At 38.6% G+C, this 18,995-nt stretch overlaps 1 protein-coding gene across 2 annotated transcripts in view; it reads left to right on the top strand.

Moving 5' to 3' along the window:
• The window catches only part of LOC129235535 (dynein beta chain, ciliary), a 44,989-nt gene that overhangs the window by 9,738 nt on the left and 16,256 nt on the right, over positions 1–18,995 (top strand). Inside the window, exons 7-23 of one of the 2 annotated variants that reach the window (XM_054869426.1) lie at positions 25–476; positions 1,234–2,804; positions 3,744–4,016; positions 7,109–7,138; positions 7,355–9,343; positions 10,052–10,764; positions 10,827–11,179; positions 11,264–12,087; positions 13,861–14,222; positions 14,289–14,445; positions 14,504–15,853; positions 15,929–16,098; positions 16,154–16,457; positions 16,531–16,724; positions 16,844–17,048; positions 17,116–17,280; positions 17,601–17,741. In XM_054869426.1, coding sequence (XP_054725401.1) covers positions 25–476; positions 1,234–2,804; positions 3,744–4,016; positions 7,109–7,138; positions 7,355–9,343; positions 10,052–10,764; positions 10,827–11,179; positions 11,264–12,087; positions 13,861–14,222; positions 14,289–14,445; positions 14,504–15,853; positions 15,929–16,098; positions 16,154–16,457; positions 16,531–16,724; positions 16,844–17,048; positions 17,116–17,280; positions 17,601–17,741 — 9,253 coding nt within the window. The remainder of the gene's footprint in view (positions 1–24; positions 477–1,233; positions 2,805–3,743; positions 4,017–7,108; positions 7,139–7,354; positions 9,344–10,051; positions 10,765–10,826; positions 11,180–11,263; positions 12,088–13,860; positions 14,223–14,288; positions 14,446–14,503; positions 15,854–15,928; positions 16,099–16,153; positions 16,458–16,530; positions 16,725–16,843; positions 17,049–17,115; positions 17,281–17,600; positions 17,742–18,995) is intronic. The other variant, XM_054869427.1, reaches the window with a different exon arrangement.

The raw sequence follows: 18,995 nt of genomic DNA, 5'->3' as shown, positions 1-18,995 counted from the left end.
TGTATTCTATATTTCATTCGGCAGCATCACTAAATCGGAAATGGCTGTGGATATATTTACACGCTACGAACGCTTGATGCGTCGCCTGGGCATACACAAAACTTGCGCCTTTGATGAATGGAGTGAGAAGTTGCCTGAGCAAATCGAAATGAATCTCAAGGTTTCGCTCATTGCACGCGATCCCAACAGTAATTCGTTGATTTTGAATTTCAGTCCAGAACTCTTTAGTATTCTACGTGAGGTGCATTATTTAAAGCAAATGGTTGTCGAGGGTATACCGGAAATCGCTTTGGATTTTGCAGAGAAGAATGAAACATTTCGAACATACACATTGAACCTGGAGAAGACCATCGACTGGTATAATACTATACAAGAGAATAGTTCTCCTGTTGAATTGCAATTGATCGAATCCGAAATAAAACAAATCGATGATTTGGTGGAGATTGGAGTAGACGAATTGGTATGGAACTCCGAGGGTGAGTGAAAATGGACATTTTTACAATAAAATATATAAGTACCCTTGTGCTTACACAATTACGTCACTTTATCTTTTTATAATGTTGTAAATCAAAACCTCCAAACTTTTCATAATTCATAAAAACTTAACATGTTTCAAAAATTGTTATCAAAATCTCAACTCTCTGGGTGGGACGTTTAAAACTCATTGAAGTTTAGTATAAAAAAGTATAAGTGTGAGGACTTTCAAAATCGCGTGGGTTTTTGACAATTTTAGTTTTGTTTACATGTTTGGATCTTCTTTAGTATGTTTTTTGTAAGTGCATTCTAAGAAGTTAAGAAGCGTCCTTATGTTTCTTTGTTTAAAAGCTATCTTCTTTTGTGATAGGTAAGACCGTATCCTCTTCTCTCAAACCAGTTCGCAATCGCCTGGGTATATTTCGCAATGACCAAGTTTGGGAGACTTGCCATATTATGTGGAGAAAAGTGTTTTCAATTACTCGAGCGACTTCCCGAATCTAAATGAGAAAGAATTTTGTGCTCCGATGCTGATATATGCAAAACCAAAAAATCAACTCCGACAAATTTAAAAATATTTTCCACATAATTAGAGCAAAATATTGTTACTCACATTTCATATCTCATATCTCATCTCTACTTATTATTGATACTGTACTTCAATTTTTGTTTAGTATTCACTCAGTTAATAACTCTCATAACATACCTGTATCATATAAATTACCTAAAATAACACCTTAGGTCTTCTACCTCCTACAGATATTACCACATATCTAAACAAGCTTCGCACTCCTGTTGCTGCTTTGCAAAATCGTATGCATCATACCCAAAGTAATCTACAACAAATCAGTCAACTCATGTCCGTTTGGGCGAAGCAACCACTCTTCGAACGTAAAGATTCCAAAAAGGATACGGTGCTTTGCATTGAAGAGCGACCAGATCGTACGGCCAAGCGATACGCTGAGATACAAGCCGCTTCTGTGGAAATACACAAACTACTTGAGGACAATTTGATTCAGTTCAATATGGAGAATAGGCAAGAAGATGAAATTTGCTTGAATTATGTTAACTTTGTCGACAATATTGTCTATGAGAACATACTGAAGACCGTGGGTGTGAGTGTTGGCTATTTGGCGGAGAACATGGATCCTGATAACAACTGTGCGCCGCTTTTTGAGTCCCGCTTAGAGTTGGTGGAACCGAATTTGGTATTTGTACCGTCGCTTGATCCCGAAGATCCGATGGGTTTCAATAATATGTTGATCGAACTGATGCGCGACATAATGAAAATGGCAACGCTAATTAAGCGATTGAAGAGGAATGAAAAACGAAATTATGGCGTTATGGTTAAGGAAAACCAGGACATCATTGATATGCGACGCGAGATATTGAATGGTGTCGATCGGGTTATGGAGGAAGCGTCTCTCTTTTGTCGCCAATTTGAACGCTACTCGTATCTCTGGCTCGACGACCGTCAAGAATGTATGGAATATTTTCTGGAGTACGGGCGTATTCTGGATGTGGACGAAATAGATTTGGTGTTAATGAAAGATCCGAGCGCACCACAACCATGTGCACCCACCATAGAGGCATTCCGCGAACAAATCGACAACTACGAATCATTATTTAGTGAAATTGAAGATATTGCGCCATTTCAGATTTTCAATACTTGGTTCCAAGTAGACGTGCGTCCTTTTAGGCAAGCTCTGCTAAATACTGTTTGCAAATGGGGCAATATGTTTAAGGAACATCTGGTGAATACTGTCACAAATAATCTCATGGATTTGAGTAGTTTCATACGGAAGGCAGATGAAGGTCTATTGCAGACCGTAAAGGAGGGTGACTACGACGGACTTGTGAGCATTATGGCATATCTGATGCAAGTGAAGGAGCGCGCAGTCAAAACGGACAACATGTTTGAGCCCATGCAAGAGACCATACAATTGCTAAAGTACTTCGATATGGATATACCGGAAGAGGTGAATGTGTTGTTGCAAGAACTGCCTGAGCAATGGGTGAACACGAAGAAGATTGCTGTGACTGTGAAGCAACAGGTGTCGCCGTTGCAGGCTACCGAAGTGGTGCGCATACGGAACAAGGTGGCCGAGTTTGAGACACATACACAACTATTTCGGGAGATTTTCAAACATTACAAGTTCTTTCGGTTCGATTGTCATCAACCTTATCTGCTAATCGATCGCATAAATGACGACATATATCGTTTGGAATGTGAGATGCGCGACATACAGCAATCGGGTAGCCTTTTCGAGGTTAATATACCCGAGTTTAAGGCCTTGAAACAATGTCGCAAGGAGTTGAGAATGTTAAAGGTAAACATTTTAATGGGGAGTAAACAATTTAGCTGTTTCAAAATTCTTTTTGAATACTTCAGGGTATGTATTTTTGTTTAGTTAAACAGTATTCGAATGTGTTGACGGTATACAACATTTTTTAAAACCAATTTTGTATTTTGCATGCAACAATTTGGATACTTTGTTCTTGATTGGAAATAACTGTATACATATATTTATGACCGCGACTCTTGAGCAAATAACCTTTTTTTGACGATCTCTCCATAATGTCCTCAAAAAATATATACATATTCAGTGCAGAAATAGGATTCTGATTATGAACGAAAAGTTCTTCACTATTATTGTGGCTCTGAAATCAAATTATTTTAATTCCTACAGAAAAATGTTTTAGTGCAGGACTCTGGCTAAGGTTCTGAAGGCAAAATACTTCACCATAGTTTTGGTTCTGAAAAGAAAATATTTTTGTGTGGGATCCTGAATATACTTATATAAGTAGTTCTGATAGGAAAAATTTTCTCTATTAAAATATTTCAAAATAATTATGGTTTCAAAAGCAAATATTTTAGCGGAGCACTACGTTTCTGCTTCTGAAAATAAATAGTGTCAAATAGGCTATTTTGTCTCAAAAGTCCGTAGTTATACTTTTATACACAATATTGCCAGTATTTTTGAATTTCAAAGGCTTTTGAAAAAAAAAAAAACAAAGAAATGTCTGGGCATATTTACAAAAATAAAATCAGGTAACTGTCAATATAAAATATTGTTTTATAGGAAAGCGTTTTTGACCTCAAGAGACCCCAAAGAAATTGGGATCGGTTTTGCGAAACAGTTATGTACATATGTATATAATAAAATAATTTAAAAACATTGACTTGATATTTTTTTATGTAAAATGTTTTTCTGGAGGTACCGCAATTTCCTTTCGTATTAAGTAATATTCTCAAAATCTTCAACCAGCAACTTTGGGATTATGTGTACATCGTGCAAACCTGTATCGAAGATTGGAAAACAACACCATGGCGTAAAGTCGATGTGGAAAACATGGATATTGAATGTAAAAAATTTGCTAAGGATATACGCCTACTGGACAAAGAGATGCGTGCATGGGATACATTCGTGAATTTGGAATCGACCGTAAAGAATATGTTGACTTCGTTGAGAGCTGTTGGAGAGCTACAAAATCCAGCTATTCGTGAACGCCATTGGAATCAGCTGATGAATTCTACTAAGGTTACTTTGCTTTATAAAGTGTCGCTCACTGTGTGCATACAATTATACATTCACTGATCATGTATTTATTAATTTTTCTAAAATTCTTGACTTACTTCTGAAGCACTCGCGCTACTCTCTCTCTCTGTCCTTCTAAACCAATTGTAAATACACAGAATGCTCTAGAGAGAGGCGTATGCCTTGTACAGTCACTATTTGAATATTTTTCGCTTTTATTATTTTTTTACTTTTTAGAAAACTTAAATGTTTATTTGTAAATTTTGTATTGTAGATCGTACACAAGGTAGCATTTTTAAGTTCGCGGGATTAGTAATAGTGCCCGTGCTACAATAATTGTTAAATTATTATTTGTTTGTCAAATTGCGTTCACGTGGCCAAGTTCAAATTCAAGAAAGAGAAGAGTGAGACCAAAATGACATTTTATTTGAAGGCAAAAATGCAAATTTTTTCTTTCTCGCAATAGTGATAATGCCAAAATTGCGACCTTTTATAAACAAAAAAAAAGTTAAGTAACACGAAAAATAATTGAAAATATAATAGAAGGAAAAGAATTTACGATTTAACATCTTTTCTTTTGAACGAGCAACCAAATAATTTCACTTGTTCAATATTACCTACGCTCCGTAATTGAAAATATGCAAAGTGATGCCCATCTGCCAGATCTATATATACCCAATCTATTGCCTGGTACCTACTATAAAAAAGTTTCTCATTAAAATATATACCGTTCGGAGTCGGCTTAAAATTGAAGGCCCCTCCATTAGTGGAACAACATCAATACACACACCGCTCAGCATAAGGAGGAGCTCGGCAAACACCTAACAGAAGTTTTTGTTTTTTTTACATCCCAATTTTTTATTACATCTGCCCATGGACACTTAGTAATTTTTATAGCTTGGGTGGGACATTAATTGTTACTTGAAACCAGCATTTAAATAACATGTTTCAATGAACAGTTACATAGCTTACATTTAATATATTCTCTTAATATATTAGCAACAGTAAAATACTTAGTTATAGTTTGTCAAAATATATTAGTTTTTGTATCTGCTAATGCTGTTAATGTGATTCGCTTTAGTCTCAATTTCTACGTCAGCTCCATGTGCGGTATTTTTTGTACCTCTTTGTTCGAATGGGTTAGTAATTTTTGTGAGTGTTTCATACTGTATTTCTGGATTACGTCTTTTATGGGATCAATTTTTAGGTCGCGGTGTAAGTCTTCATTTGTTATATACCAGGGTGCATTTACGATAGTCCTTAAGATTTTTGATTGACGTCGTTGAATTATTTGTATATTTGATTTGCTTGCTGACCCCTATAGTTCTACGCCGTATCTCCAGATGGGTATTATCATGGTCTTATATAATTGTAGTTTGTTGTATACTGACAGTTTTGAGTCCTTGTTGAGTAGCCAATACAGTTGTCTGAATATGTTTTTCACTTCGTTCCTTTTTTGGATTATATGGTCCTTCCAGGTCAGTTTTGCATCAATGATCATGCCCAGGTATTTAGCTTTTATGTTTTGAGTGATGACTATGTTATTAATTGTTAGCGTACGATGGTCATGTTTGTGATTGGTATATATTACTTGGACCGTTTTGTCTGCGTTTACTTGGATTCCCCATTTTGCGAACCAAGTCAACATTGTGTCAATTAGATTTTGTAACTTCCATGCGATAAGCGACGACGTAATTAATACTATCAGACGTAAATAATACTGTGTCGTCGGCGAAGGTAGCAATCATGCTGCCGTCATTTGGATAGGGAATGTCATATGTGTAAATTATATACAACAATGGTCCCAATACGCTGCCTTGTGGTACTCCGGCATCCATTTTTAATACCTCCGAGCATTCGTCCTGATGTTTAACATAGAAGTACCGCACGCTTAGATTCCTTAATGGTCGAATGTTTATGTCAGAACCCAAACTGGTGGGAGGGAATTATGTTCTTCGCTTGTATGATGGCGTCAAGACGATTATGGATTAAGTTTTCAAATTGTTTTAAAAGAATTGGTAAGATTCTTATATGACTATATGTTGACGGCTTACTGAATTCTTTATTTGGTTTCGGCAATGCTATTAATTCTGAAACTTTCCATGGAAGGAGAAAATATTTTAGTTTAATGGATGAGTTAAAGATGTTTCTTCCGGAGTTACTCTCTTGATTAGTTTGTTGGCTGTGTCAGATGTAGCAGGCAGGTTATATTTTGAGTGTCCTTTTGATTTGTGAATGTCTTTTTGAAGTGACTGGCGAGCACACTAGCCTTTTCTAGTGGCGTTTTGCATGTTGGTGAGGTGTTGTTTTCTTGATCTTCGATCTTTTCCACCAGAGTGAGTAACAGAAGTGTACGCGCCCCCCCTTCATATTATATATAGATTTTTGGTTCCACTTTCGGTAGTGCGCTTAGACGGAGATCTCCCCGAAAGGGTGAAAACCGTTCAGAAACCTGTTGCTCGGTAGCCCAGAAGAGATAGGTCTTACAACATTGTGTTTAGTTCAGTTCGTGAAATATATTTTTCGTATTTCTTAGATGGAAGAAATTCTTGGTACTATTAATCATAAACTTGATGATTTCTTCTGCACAAGCCGTTCTTGAGGCCAGTTTGGAACGCTACAACACGCAACTGACTTTAGCAAACACAAAACGTGGAAAAACTTTTTTTGAAGCATGACGCAATGCATAGTTCTGGATATTCTTCCATTTTTGTGGGTCTAAAATTGTTTGGTCGCTTAATTAGAGATACCAAAACTCTCTAGACCCTCTCCTTTGCGAAGTTACTTTAGTAGTTCATGCCAAGTGTGGATGGACTGTTTGAACTTGGTCCTCATTCATTCCTCATTTGGTCTTCATTGGCCATCGTTTGGATAGAAGCAAATAATTTTCCACCAGAGCATTACCATCCATACATTTATCCTGGATTAGTATGCCCATAAAAATACAAATTTCTTGCCTTTACATAATAAGAAAAAATAGTAAAATAATGACTCGCTTCGCGTTACACATTAATACTTAAAAAAGCTCCCTCGTGTACGTGAACTTAGTTTGAATCTTTTGTACAGTTCTACTTGTAAATAACATTTCTTTACAGAGTCTAGCCGCATTACCGAAAGACATAACGGTAAGTTCTGTGTAAATAAACCCTGCCCATATGTGTTTGTGTTGTCCCATATATTATTCACTTGCATGGTATTACAGGAAATCAATTAATTTTCTTCTAATAAAATACAATTATCACAATTTCCTTGGCTTTAAGAGTTTTTTATAATAGAATACTCTTTCTTAAATTTTAAATCATCCAACTAATCTATTTTATCTATGCAACACCTTCTTCTAGGTGAAATTTATAATGGACCATGAAACTACACTCGCCGAGCTGTTGGGTCTCAATTTGCATGAATGCGAGGAGGAGGTGAAGAATATCGTCGATAAAGCTGTAAAGGAAATGTCTATGGAGAAGATTTTACGTGATTTACACACCACTTGGTCCGCGATGGAATTCGATCATGAACTCCATCCACGCACTGGCTGTAATCTTCTCAAGGCATCGGAGGAACTCATAGAGACTCTCGAAGATAATCAGGTCTGCTTACAAAATCTGATAACATCAAAGTACATTGCGCACTTCCTTGAGGAGGTGTCAACATGGCAGAACAAACTGATGGTTGCGGATCAGGTGATCACCGTCTGGTTTGAGGTGCAACGCACTTGGACCCATCTCGAAAGTATCTTCATGAGTTCCGAAGACATACGCAAGCAATTGCCAGTCGACTCGGATCGTTTCGATCGCATCGACGCTGAATTTCGCATACTAATGGACGAGATGTCTGTGTCATCGAATGTTGTGGCGTCGACAAATCGACCCGGGTTGATCGAACGCTTGGAACACCTACAGAAGGAGCTTACATTGTGTGAGAAGGCACTGGCAGAGTATTTGGAAACGAAACGTTTAGCTTTTCCTCGTTTCTACTTTGTGTCATCAGCCGATTTACTCGATGTGCTCAGCAATGGCATTCAGCCCGAGATGGTCACCAAACATTTGACCAAACTTTTTGATTCGATAGCACGTTTGAAATTTAATCGCGACGGGTCGAACGAGATTGACACAGCTTCGGGTATGTACGCCAAAGATGGTGAATATGTGGAATTTAATGATTTGGCGAGTATACGCGGACCGGTGGAAGTTTGGCTGAATCGCATCCAGGCGGCCATGCGTGCCTCGCTACGTCATTACGTGTCCGAAGCTGTAGTTGCCTATGAGGAAAAGCAACGTGAGCAATGGTTATTCGACTATCCTGCACAGGTGTCACTCTGTGGATCTCAAATTTGGTGGTCCACCGAGGTGAACATTGCCTTCGGTCGTTTGGAGGAAGGTTACGATAATGCCATCAAGGACTACTACAAAAAACAGATTTCTCAGTTGAGCTTGCTCATCACACTATTGCTGGGCGAGCTGACCAAGGGAGATCGTCAGAAGATAATGACCATATGTACAATTGATGTGCATTCGCGCGATGTGGTCGCTAAAATGATCCAAGCCAAACTGGATTCGGGTTCAGCATTCATGTGGCAGTCACAGTTGCGACATCGCTATGACGAAATTGAAAAGGACTGTTTTGCAAATATTTGCGATGCAGAATTTCAATATTCGCATGAGTATTTAGGTAATACACCGCGGTTGGTTATCACACCGCTAACAGATCGTTGTTATATCACACTGACGCAATCGTTGCATTTGATAATGGGCGGTGGACCAGCTGGGCCCGCGGGTACGGGCAAGACCGAAACCACGAAGGATTTAGGACGTGCTCTGGGCATTATGGTGTACGTCTTCAACTGTTCCGAACAAATGGACTATCAGTCATGCGGCAATATTTACAAAGGATTGGCGCAAACAGGCGCTTGGGGATGCTTTGACGAATTTAACCGCATCACAGTGGAGGTGCTCTCCGTTGTGGCTGTGCAGGTGAAATCTGTGCAAGATGCTATACGTGACAAGAAAGATAAATTCAATTTTATGGGTGAATTCATTTCCTGTGTGCCCACAGTGGGCATATTTATTACCATGAACCCCGGTTATGCTGGCCGTACGGAGTTGCCCGAAAATCTAAAGGCGCTTTTTCGGCCTTGTGCTATGGTTGTGCCGGATTTTGAGCTGATTTGTGAAATTATGTTGGTGGCAGAAGGTTTCCAAGATGCTCGTGTGTTAGCTAGGAAATTCATAACGCTCTACACACTATGCAAAGAGTTGCTCTCTAAACAGGATCACTACGATTGGGGACTCAGGGCAATTAAGTCGGTACTAGTTGTCGCCGGATCCTTGAAGGTTGGTATATATGGACCTTTTAAAGTGCTTAAAAGTTATATACCTACTATACGTAAATCTCCCCGAAACTGCCTGCCCAAGCACTCTCGATTTTTCATTCAAGATTTTAGCATTTATTAGAGAGGTTTTCTTGGCTTGCCAGAGTTAGGGAAACATTATCGCGATGTATAAAATATTTTAAGTTGCAGTATTATTTCGTTCTGCCTTATCCAATTTCTTCCCTATCTATGTATCCCGAAGTGCCTTCGACTTTTCCTTCAACAAATAATACGGGTCTGTACGTTCTTTTGTTTGATTTTGCACCCGCTTTATTAGATCCACCATTTTTAGTTTTAAAAAACTAACAACGGATTTGTAATTAGCGGGCCCAAAAGCCACCGAGTAGTTTTTTTTATAGACTTAGGACAGGAATTCGATCATTCATCAATGCAATCTCTCATTTTATTCAAAGTTGTCTATTCTTTGGGACATGCATATTCATATATTATTTAAGATTCAAAATTAATTATAGTATAGGTAGAGTTTTCGATCACATCAGAAAAGGTGGAGTAAAAACCTCCAAAAAAATTGTAATGTGTTCTTACCTCGAATTTTCTCAAAACCATTACTTGTTATAACAAAAAAGGGGAATTTTATAGATCTCTGTAGTTAGCTGTTATGAAAATTACTGCTTGTCCACAAACTAAAGTTGAAATTATCTCCTTACAGCGTGGCGATCCTGGTCGCCCTGAGGAGGAGGTGCTTATGCGCGCATTACGTGATTTCAACATACCCAAGATCGTCACAGACGATATGCCTGTCTTCATGGGTCTAATTAGTGATCTGTTTCCCGCCTTGGATGTACCCAGAAAACGTGATCAGGATTTTGAGCGCACCGTCAAACAAGCCGCATCCGATCTCTTACTACAGCCCGAAGACAATTTCATATTAAAAGTCGTACAGTTGGAGGAGCTATTAGAAGTGCGTCATTCCGTTTTCATTGTCGGTAATGCTGGCACCGGCAAAACTCAAGTGTGGAAAACTTTGCTCCGCACGTATCAAAATATCAAACGAAAACCGATTTTTAATGATTTAAATCCAAAAGCTGTTACCAATGATGAACTCTTCGGCATCATCAACCCGGCTACGCGTGAATGGAAAGATGGTTTGTTTTCTGTGATAATGCGAGATCAAGCAAACATAACGGGTGATCAGCCCAAATGGATTGTGCTCGATGGCGATATCGATCCTATGTGGATTGAAAGCTTAAATACCGTTATGGACGATAACAAAGTATTGACTTTGGCCAGTAACGAGCGCATTGCGCTGACACCTTCGATGCGCTTGCTTTTTGAGATTTCCAATTTGAGAACAGCCACTCCAGCTACCGTCTCCCGAGCGGGCATACTCTATATAAACCCGCAAGATTTAGGCTGGAATCCGTAAGTACAAAATAAATTAATTTTTTAAATCATACTAATGGATTGCATTCGTAATTTTATAGTTACGTCAGCAGCTGGGTGGAAACACGCAAAATACCTTCAGAGAAGTCTAACCTGGTAATGTTGTTCGATAAATATATACCAGCCTCATTGGAGACCATACGCACACGCTTTAAGAAAATTACGCCTATTGCCGAAATGGCGCATATACAGATGTTATGTCACTTGTTGGAATGTTTCTTGACGCCTACGAACACACCAGCCGATTGCCCAAAAGAATGGCACGAACTGTATTTCGTTTTTGCTTGTGTTTGGGCATTCGGATCGGCTATGTTCCAGGATCAAGCGATCGACTATAGAGTCGAATTTAGCAAATGGTGGGTAAACGAATTCAAAACTGTTAAATTCCCACAAGGTGAGTATAATTGAAATGCAACGGTAACTTCTGCTTCTGCTAGTTACCAAATAAAATATATTTTTGATATATTTTCAAAAAAAGGCGGCACCGTATTTGATTATTTCCTTGATACGGAAACAAAAGCATTTATCCCTTGGATCGATAAAATACCGAAATTCGAGCTTGAGTCCGATCTACCGTTACAAGCAGTGTTGGTACATACCTCTGAATCGATACGCGTTCGCTTTTTCCTTGAACTACTTATGAATATGCGACATCCCGTTATGTTGGTGGGCACTGCCGGTTGCGGCAAAACTGTACTCGTCAATGAAAAACTACAGGCACTCAATGAGAATTATGCGGTCACTACGATTCCTTTCAACTACTACACCACCTCAGAAATGCTGCAAAAGATACTGGAGAAGCCATTGGAGAAGAAAGCAGGTCGCAATTATGGCCCACCAGGTAATAAGACACTCATCTACTATATTGATGACATGAATATGCCAGAGGTGGACTGCTATGGTACCGTACAACCGCACACAATCATTCGTCAACATTTGGACTATGGACATTGGTATGATCGCAACAAGTTATCGCTGAAAGATATACACAATTGTCAGTATGTAGCATGTATGAATCCGACAGCTGGCAGCTTTACTATCAATCCACGTCTTCAGCGGCATTTCTGTGTGTTGGCCGTAAGCTTTCCAAGTGGTGATTCCATCACCTCGATCTTTTCAACGATCTTGTCACAGCATTTCACCAATGCTGAACAGAAATTTAATCCGATAGTGACGCGCATGACATCTAACATTGTTGCCGCGACGTTGGCTCTGCATAACAAGTCCACACAGATATTCTTGCCGACGGCCATAAAGTCGCATTACATCTTCAATTTAAGAGACATCAGCAACGTGTTTCAGGTGAGAGCTCATGATTGGTACAATTAGTCCTTCCTTTCCTTTCCTATAAAACTTCCCAAGATTTTGTTAGAGCTAAATGTACAACAACTCATACATACGTATCCAATTTACTTTTAACTTGGGGCAGATGTAAAGTATAGAGTAACTCAGATGTACATCTCTTAACACCTATTTTCCTAAACATCAATCTTAGTGAAGGTGGGATAGGTGCAATGACAAAGCTTTGCCGTTCTACCCATCTCAGAACTTATGACACCCCATGCATGAAGTTACATTCAACTGTTTAAACCAGCTACAGCCCACTCAGCACTCATTTTAGCCAATTGTTGATGTGTCACATTTCCAGTTACTCTCGTTTGACTCGACCTATCGGAAACAACATAATTGGTTAAGTCGTGATTTTTTTACTGAATAAGTTTTGAAGTAGCTAGAGGATTGACCGATAACTTTAGTGTAGCATTAGTAGTGGTTTAACTTAAAAAATCAAAAAAAGTCCTCTGGTAATGGTGAAATGCTAAATGAAATGCCATTGAATTTACCTTAAAGAAAGCTTGCCATGCGGTTAGGGCTATAAAATCTGCCCCATGTCCTCATTCCCTTTTACCGGAAAAGTCCAGTTTATACTAATCTTAAAACTATACCACATATTGTTTTCCCAATGTATGCCACTGAAGTTAGGTCAAGTTAGACGAACTGCTCATAAAAAGTTTACTCGGCTACCACAGTCGCTCGTTGCGATGGACAGAAATGATTTTCCCAATCAGACCCATAAAGGCTTTTAACCACTCCGCGGTATACAGCAAGCCTTTCCAACGAGATTGTGCCTATACTGTATAAGTGATCGAAAAACCTCATTTTTTGTTCCTGCAAAATCTTTATATATGAGAGCTACAGATTGATGATTGAGTGTTGGAGAAGGCGCCCGTTTTTCCGTTCTTCGCATCCCCACTAAATTCCGCTCTGTTAAAAGTTTTCCTTATCCCTAGTTCCGTAGTCAAACACTTCGTCTGCTTGAAAGGAATCTAAGGTCACTAAGTCTAATTTATCCAATAATGGATTGAAACCGTCCGAAAGCCTTTTGATATTAATTGATAACATACAAGCAATTAAAATTGTACAACATAACTACGACGCGTTGGCCACTAAGTCTCGAGGCTTGGTTCTTCGTAGTCGGTAGATCGGTATTCCTTATATACCAAGGAGCGTTGATCATGTCTAAGAGCGCTTTTTGAAGCAGCGGTACATCTCCACAATCGAACGTCGTATGCCCATAGTGGCCTCAAAACTTGATTATAAATAATTAATTTGTTTTGTATTGACAGTTTCGAGTTTCTGCCAATCCATCATTAAAGTTATAGGTCACATAAGAATTGCTATTTTTTTCAAATTATATTATTGGCTCGTACATCCTTTGTTAAGTGTTTGGCCGATCTCCTTCTAAATCTTTTAGTGTATGCTTCGATCGGAAGTTTGTTATTGCCTATCGGGAAGCGATCGCTATAGAAAAAATTAGCATCGAAGCAGGAGTCACCAGATTGAGCCATACAAAATTTGCTCTCATTGAATACGATTTGCTGCTTCGTTGTGAACAGACAGGGAAATGGATTTTCATTAAATTCTTTAACACAAAAAGCATAAGTGTAAGAGTCTTTATTGGATACCGTTTTATTTCCATAAAACATGAATTTCTACCATTTTGGTAATAATTTAATTTAAAATTTCTACCAACCGAACTACTTGTCTGCAAAATCTTCACCTTTCATTACATTTCAGGGCTTACTTTTTAGCACAGCAGACTGTTTGACTGGCTCATCCGATCTTATACGTCTGTGGCAACATGAGACACAACGTGTTTATGGCGATAAACTAATCGACGAAAAGGACATCGACAGTTTCACCAAGATGCAACATGACATAGTGAAGAAGTCTTTCGAGGAGATTGATGAATCGGTCATCTTTGATAAACCCAATATATATTGTCATTTCGCTGGAGGAATTGGTGAACCCAAGTACATGCCCGTAAAGGGTTGGACTGAGCTTCACAAACTCCTTCAGGAAGCAATGGCATCGTACAATGATCTCGTGGCGGCAATGAATTTGGTACTCTTCGAGGATGCCATGATGCATGTGTGCAGGTAATACTCGAAATTTGATCAAATATAATTTATTTCATAGTCCTTTAATGTAAATATCGTCCTCAGAATAAATCGCATATTGGAATCGCCGCGAGGTAGCGCTCTTCTAGTTGGTGTCGGTGGCAGTGGTAAGCAATCTTTGTCGCGGCTGGCAGCATTCATTTCTAGTTTGGAAGTCGTGCAAATACAACTGAAAAAGGGTTATGGCATAAATGATTTGAAGGTATATACCTTTTCGAGTTCATTGTCCCATTTCTATTCCTTCTTTTTTGCCTCTTCAGAATGAGTTTTCCGGCTTATATCTGAAAGCTGGTTTGAAAAATGTCGGCATAATGTTCCTCATGACTGATGCACAAATACCCAGTGAAGATTTTCTGGTGCTAATCAACGACATGCTCTCGACTGGCGAGATTCCAGATATCTTTCCAGATGATGAAATTGAAAACATTATCGCTGGAGTACGTAACGAAGTAAAAGGCGCTGGTATGGTCGACTCCCGCGAGAACTGTTGGAAATTCTTTATAGACCGCGTACGTAAACAATTGAAGATTGTGCTCTGCTTTTCACCGGTGGGCTCGACATTGCGTGTGCGTTCGCGAAAATTCCCCGCAATCATAAATGCCACTTCCATTAACTGGTTCCATGAATGGCCACAAGAAGCACTTATTTCGGTGGCAATGAACTTTTTGTCAATGAATAAAGTTTTGCCCGAGACTCATCGCGATTCCGTGGCCAAATTTATGGCTTACGTGCACACTTCAGTAAATGCCACTTCCAAGGTGTATCTGCAAACGGAGCGTCGCTATAATTATACCACACCAAAAAGCTATCTTGAACAGATCAGTCTTTACTTGAAGTTATTGAACCACAAACACGACGATTTACAGGGCAAGATCGTGCGTTTGGAAAATGGTCTAGAGAAGTTGCGTTCCACTGCTGTGCAAGTGGCAGATTTGAAGCTGAAGTTAGCTGTCCAAGAGGTGGAATTGAAGGAGAAGAATGAAGCAGCTGACGCGCTCATCGAGATCGTTGGAATCGAAACAGAAAAAGTACAAACTGAGAAGGCAGTAGCTGATGAAGAGGAAATGAAGGTGGCGCTCATAGCCGATGAGGTGAGCAAGAAGCAGAAGGATTGCGAAGAAGATCTGTTGAAAGCGGAGCCCGCATTGACCGCCGCACAAGAAGCGCTTAACACTTTGAACAAAGCAAATTTAACCGAACTGAAGTCGTTTGGGTCCCCGCCCGGCGCTGTCACCAATGTAACTGCAGCTGTCATGGTACTACTGGCGCCTGGTGGCAAACTACCCAAAGATCGTTCATGGAAAGCGGCCAAAATTTCCATGGCTAAGGTAGACACATTTCTGGATGCACTCATCAACTATGACAAAGAGAATATACACCCGGAAATTATAAAAGCAATACAACCCTATCTAAAAGATCCAGAATTTGAACCCGAATTTGTGCGCTCTAAGTCAGGCGCTGCTGCGGGACTCTGCGCATGGGTTATTAACATAATCAAATTCTACGAAGTATATTGCGATGTAGAGCCGAAACGTAAGGCATTGGCTGCAGCGAATGCTGAATTGGCCGCAGCACAGGAAAAGTTAGCAGGCATCAAAAGGAAAGTCGCGGTGAGTAATATTTCACACTTTTTTCAAAAATCTACCTTAAGTAAAGTACGAATTGAAAGTTGCCTGATATTCTAGAATCTCGAAGAGCAATTGGCAAAGCTGACGGCCGACTTCGAACAGGCCACTGCTGATAAGTTACGTTGCCAACAGGAGGCTGATGCCACGCAAGCCACAATCGCGTTGGCCAACCGGCTGGTCAATGGCTTAGCTAGTGAGAATGTGCGTTGGGCCGAAGCGGTAAACAGGTGGGCACACAAGATTTTTTAACAGATAAATTAATTAACTTACTTATTTCCCTAGCTTTGTCAAACAAGGCATTACCCTGCCAGGTGACATTCTACTGATTACCGCCTTTATCTCATATGTGGGCTGCTTCACCAAACAATTTCGCATAGATTTGCTGCAAAAGATGTGGACACCGTTTTTGAAGAGCATCGATCCACCCATTCCAACCACTGAGAATTTAGATCCACTCTCATTGCTAACAGATGACACAACAATTGCTATATGGACCAATGAAGGATTACCAAGTGATCGTATGTCCATTGAGAATGCCACAATACTATCGAATTCGGATCGTTGGCCGCTGATGATCGATCCACAGGTAACAGAATTAGTCTAATGAAACGTGCAAGATTATTATTTATTAATTTATGTATTTTATTGGGAAATTTCAGCTACAAGGTGTGAAATGGATTAAACAAAAGTATGGCGAGGAATTGAAAGTGATACGTTTGGGGCAGCGTAGCTATTTGGATATTATAGAATTGGCCATTACTAAAGGCAGCATTGTGCTGATCGAGAATATCGATGAAAACTTAGACCCGGTGCTAGATTCGCTGCTAGGAAGAAATCTGATAAAGAAGGGCAAGTGAGTATAAGTTTAGATGAGAGTGGATTAGCCCACCAGAAGTCATTTCTCGATAGGTAGTCAATTATCAGCGAATATTAGCTTTAATAAATTGTTCTTATGTATTTGTTTTTCCAAAGAGCCATCAAAATTGGTGACAAAGAAATCGAGTATAACTCAAACTTCCGCCTAATATTGCACACTAAGTTAGCTAACCCGCACTATAAACCTGAAATGCAGGCTCAAAGTACTTTAATTAACTTCACTGTGACACGCGATGGCTTAGAAGACCAACTGTTGGCGGAAGTGGTTAAGGCAGAGCGTCCTGATCTGGAAGATCTGAAGGTAAATACAAATTTTAAGAAGCTTGAAGTCAATTAGTCGATTAACTTAAGTACTTTAATATTTTTAGGCCGAACTAACAAAGCAACAAAATGATTTCAAAATCATGCTGAAAAAGCTTGAAGATGATTTGCTATCCAGGCTATCTTCAGCAGGTGAAAATATTTTGGGTGATACAGCATTGGTGGAAAACTTGGAGACCACAAAGAGCACAGCATCAGAAATTGAAGTGAAGGTAAGTGAAAAGAGTATACAGATCTATATACACACATCAGTGCCAATCAGTGATACCAATTCACACACAGCCGTAGTTTTTCGGCCATATCACGCACAACTTCTGAATAGATAAACGCCAGCTGGCCATTGGACTGATATTGGTATTGAACTGACACAGCACTGATGCGTGAGAATATTCCCTAAAAGTGCGATATAAGTAAAAAATATTGGACGCTTAAAACTAAAATGTTGATGGTTTCTTTTTAAACTGCATAGTATTATATAAAAATTTCTCTTTGGATTTTAAAATATTAATATTCTTTCATAAATTCTATTTAGGTTGCTGAAGCTAAAATTACTTCTAAGGAAATCGACAAGGCTCGCGAGTATTATCGTCCAGCAGCGGCAAGAGCAAGTTTACTCTACTTCATACTTAATGAACTCAACACTATTAATCCCATTTATCAATTTTCGCTTAAGGTAAATTAAAAAAAACACGCTGTGGTCATGAAACACCAAATTATAGAAAAGGTTTATTCTATTACCGGTCGCCACTCGGCAAACAATGGCAAAGCTTTTTCTTAAAACCCACTCACCATTCGGAGGCGCAGAAGAAGTTTAAAAATAAATCTTTAAATTGTTCCATCGTTTGAACTACCAGTGCTGGCGAAACCTTAGAAAATTGAATATCACTTCTCTAAAGAATTGTCACTTCATGCATCAGTGCAGCAAGTCTCATTTACAGTCCGAGCAGTGGTGTCATTTTACATTTTTCCGGATAAATTTAACATTTTATTTTTCATTTTCGCCAGAAAAACTCGGTTTTCGCCTCGGACTTTGTTTAGTATTTTCTTTATTAAATTATTTGTTAGTGTTTTTAGCTAACGATATGGCTTCACGCGGGAATACGTCACCTCCTTAATCATAGCGTCCATTGTTGAAAAGCGTATTAAAATCCGTTCAATAGTTCAGTTTAGAATTCATCGCTCTAAGAGGGACAGACAGACGCGGCAGGTGACTTGGTTTCACAATAAGTACCTGTACAGTTTTAAATTTTTTTATTAAAAATTAGATAGCAGCGTCCTTCAAAAAAATCTTTGATTTAAAGTTTTCTTAAACACACACATATATTATTACTCTAATTTTTAGTAATTTAATTTGTAACTAATTTACATTTTTTTAAGCTTTCTGATATGCCTTTCGCTTTATAGCAATACTCTAAAATTTAATTCAGGTTTGTAATTAATTTCTATTTTTTCTGAAAAAAATAGGTGACAACTTCACTTAAAAATTAGTTTGTTCACATGATATCCATCTTTTGTTATTTTGTACTTAATTTAAAAATTAGGGGGCAACACCATCTATTGGGAATAAAACCATGCTAGTTAGCTGATCGGGGAATCACCAATACTGTGATAATTTTTATGAAGAGGTTCCAAAGTTATAAGCGGGTAATCACCCATTTTTTTTATATTAATATTTTATGTATTTAGTTGGCAACTCTTCTACTGTGAAGCTTATAATAAATAAATAACTCTTTCTTTGATTTACTTATTTAACAAATTATTTTACTATAGATAGATGGCGTCGGCATATTTTTCACAACATTTTCTGCAATCATCGCCATATTTCAGCAATTTTGCACAAAACCTTAAAACCGTACAATGATGAAGAATTAAAAAAAAAAATTATTTATTTAATAAAAGAAATATTAAACAAAAATCTCATACTTAC

The sequence above is a fragment of the Anastrepha obliqua genome, chromosome 1, assembly GCF_027943255.1.
Source record: "Anastrepha obliqua isolate idAnaObli1 chromosome 1, idAnaObli1_1.0, whole genome shotgun sequence".
Taxonomy (NCBI): domain Eukaryota; kingdom Metazoa; phylum Arthropoda; class Insecta; order Diptera; family Tephritidae; genus Anastrepha; species Anastrepha obliqua.
Note: the sequence above shows the minus strand (reverse complement) of the source record. Positions and strands in the feature narration are given on the sequence as shown.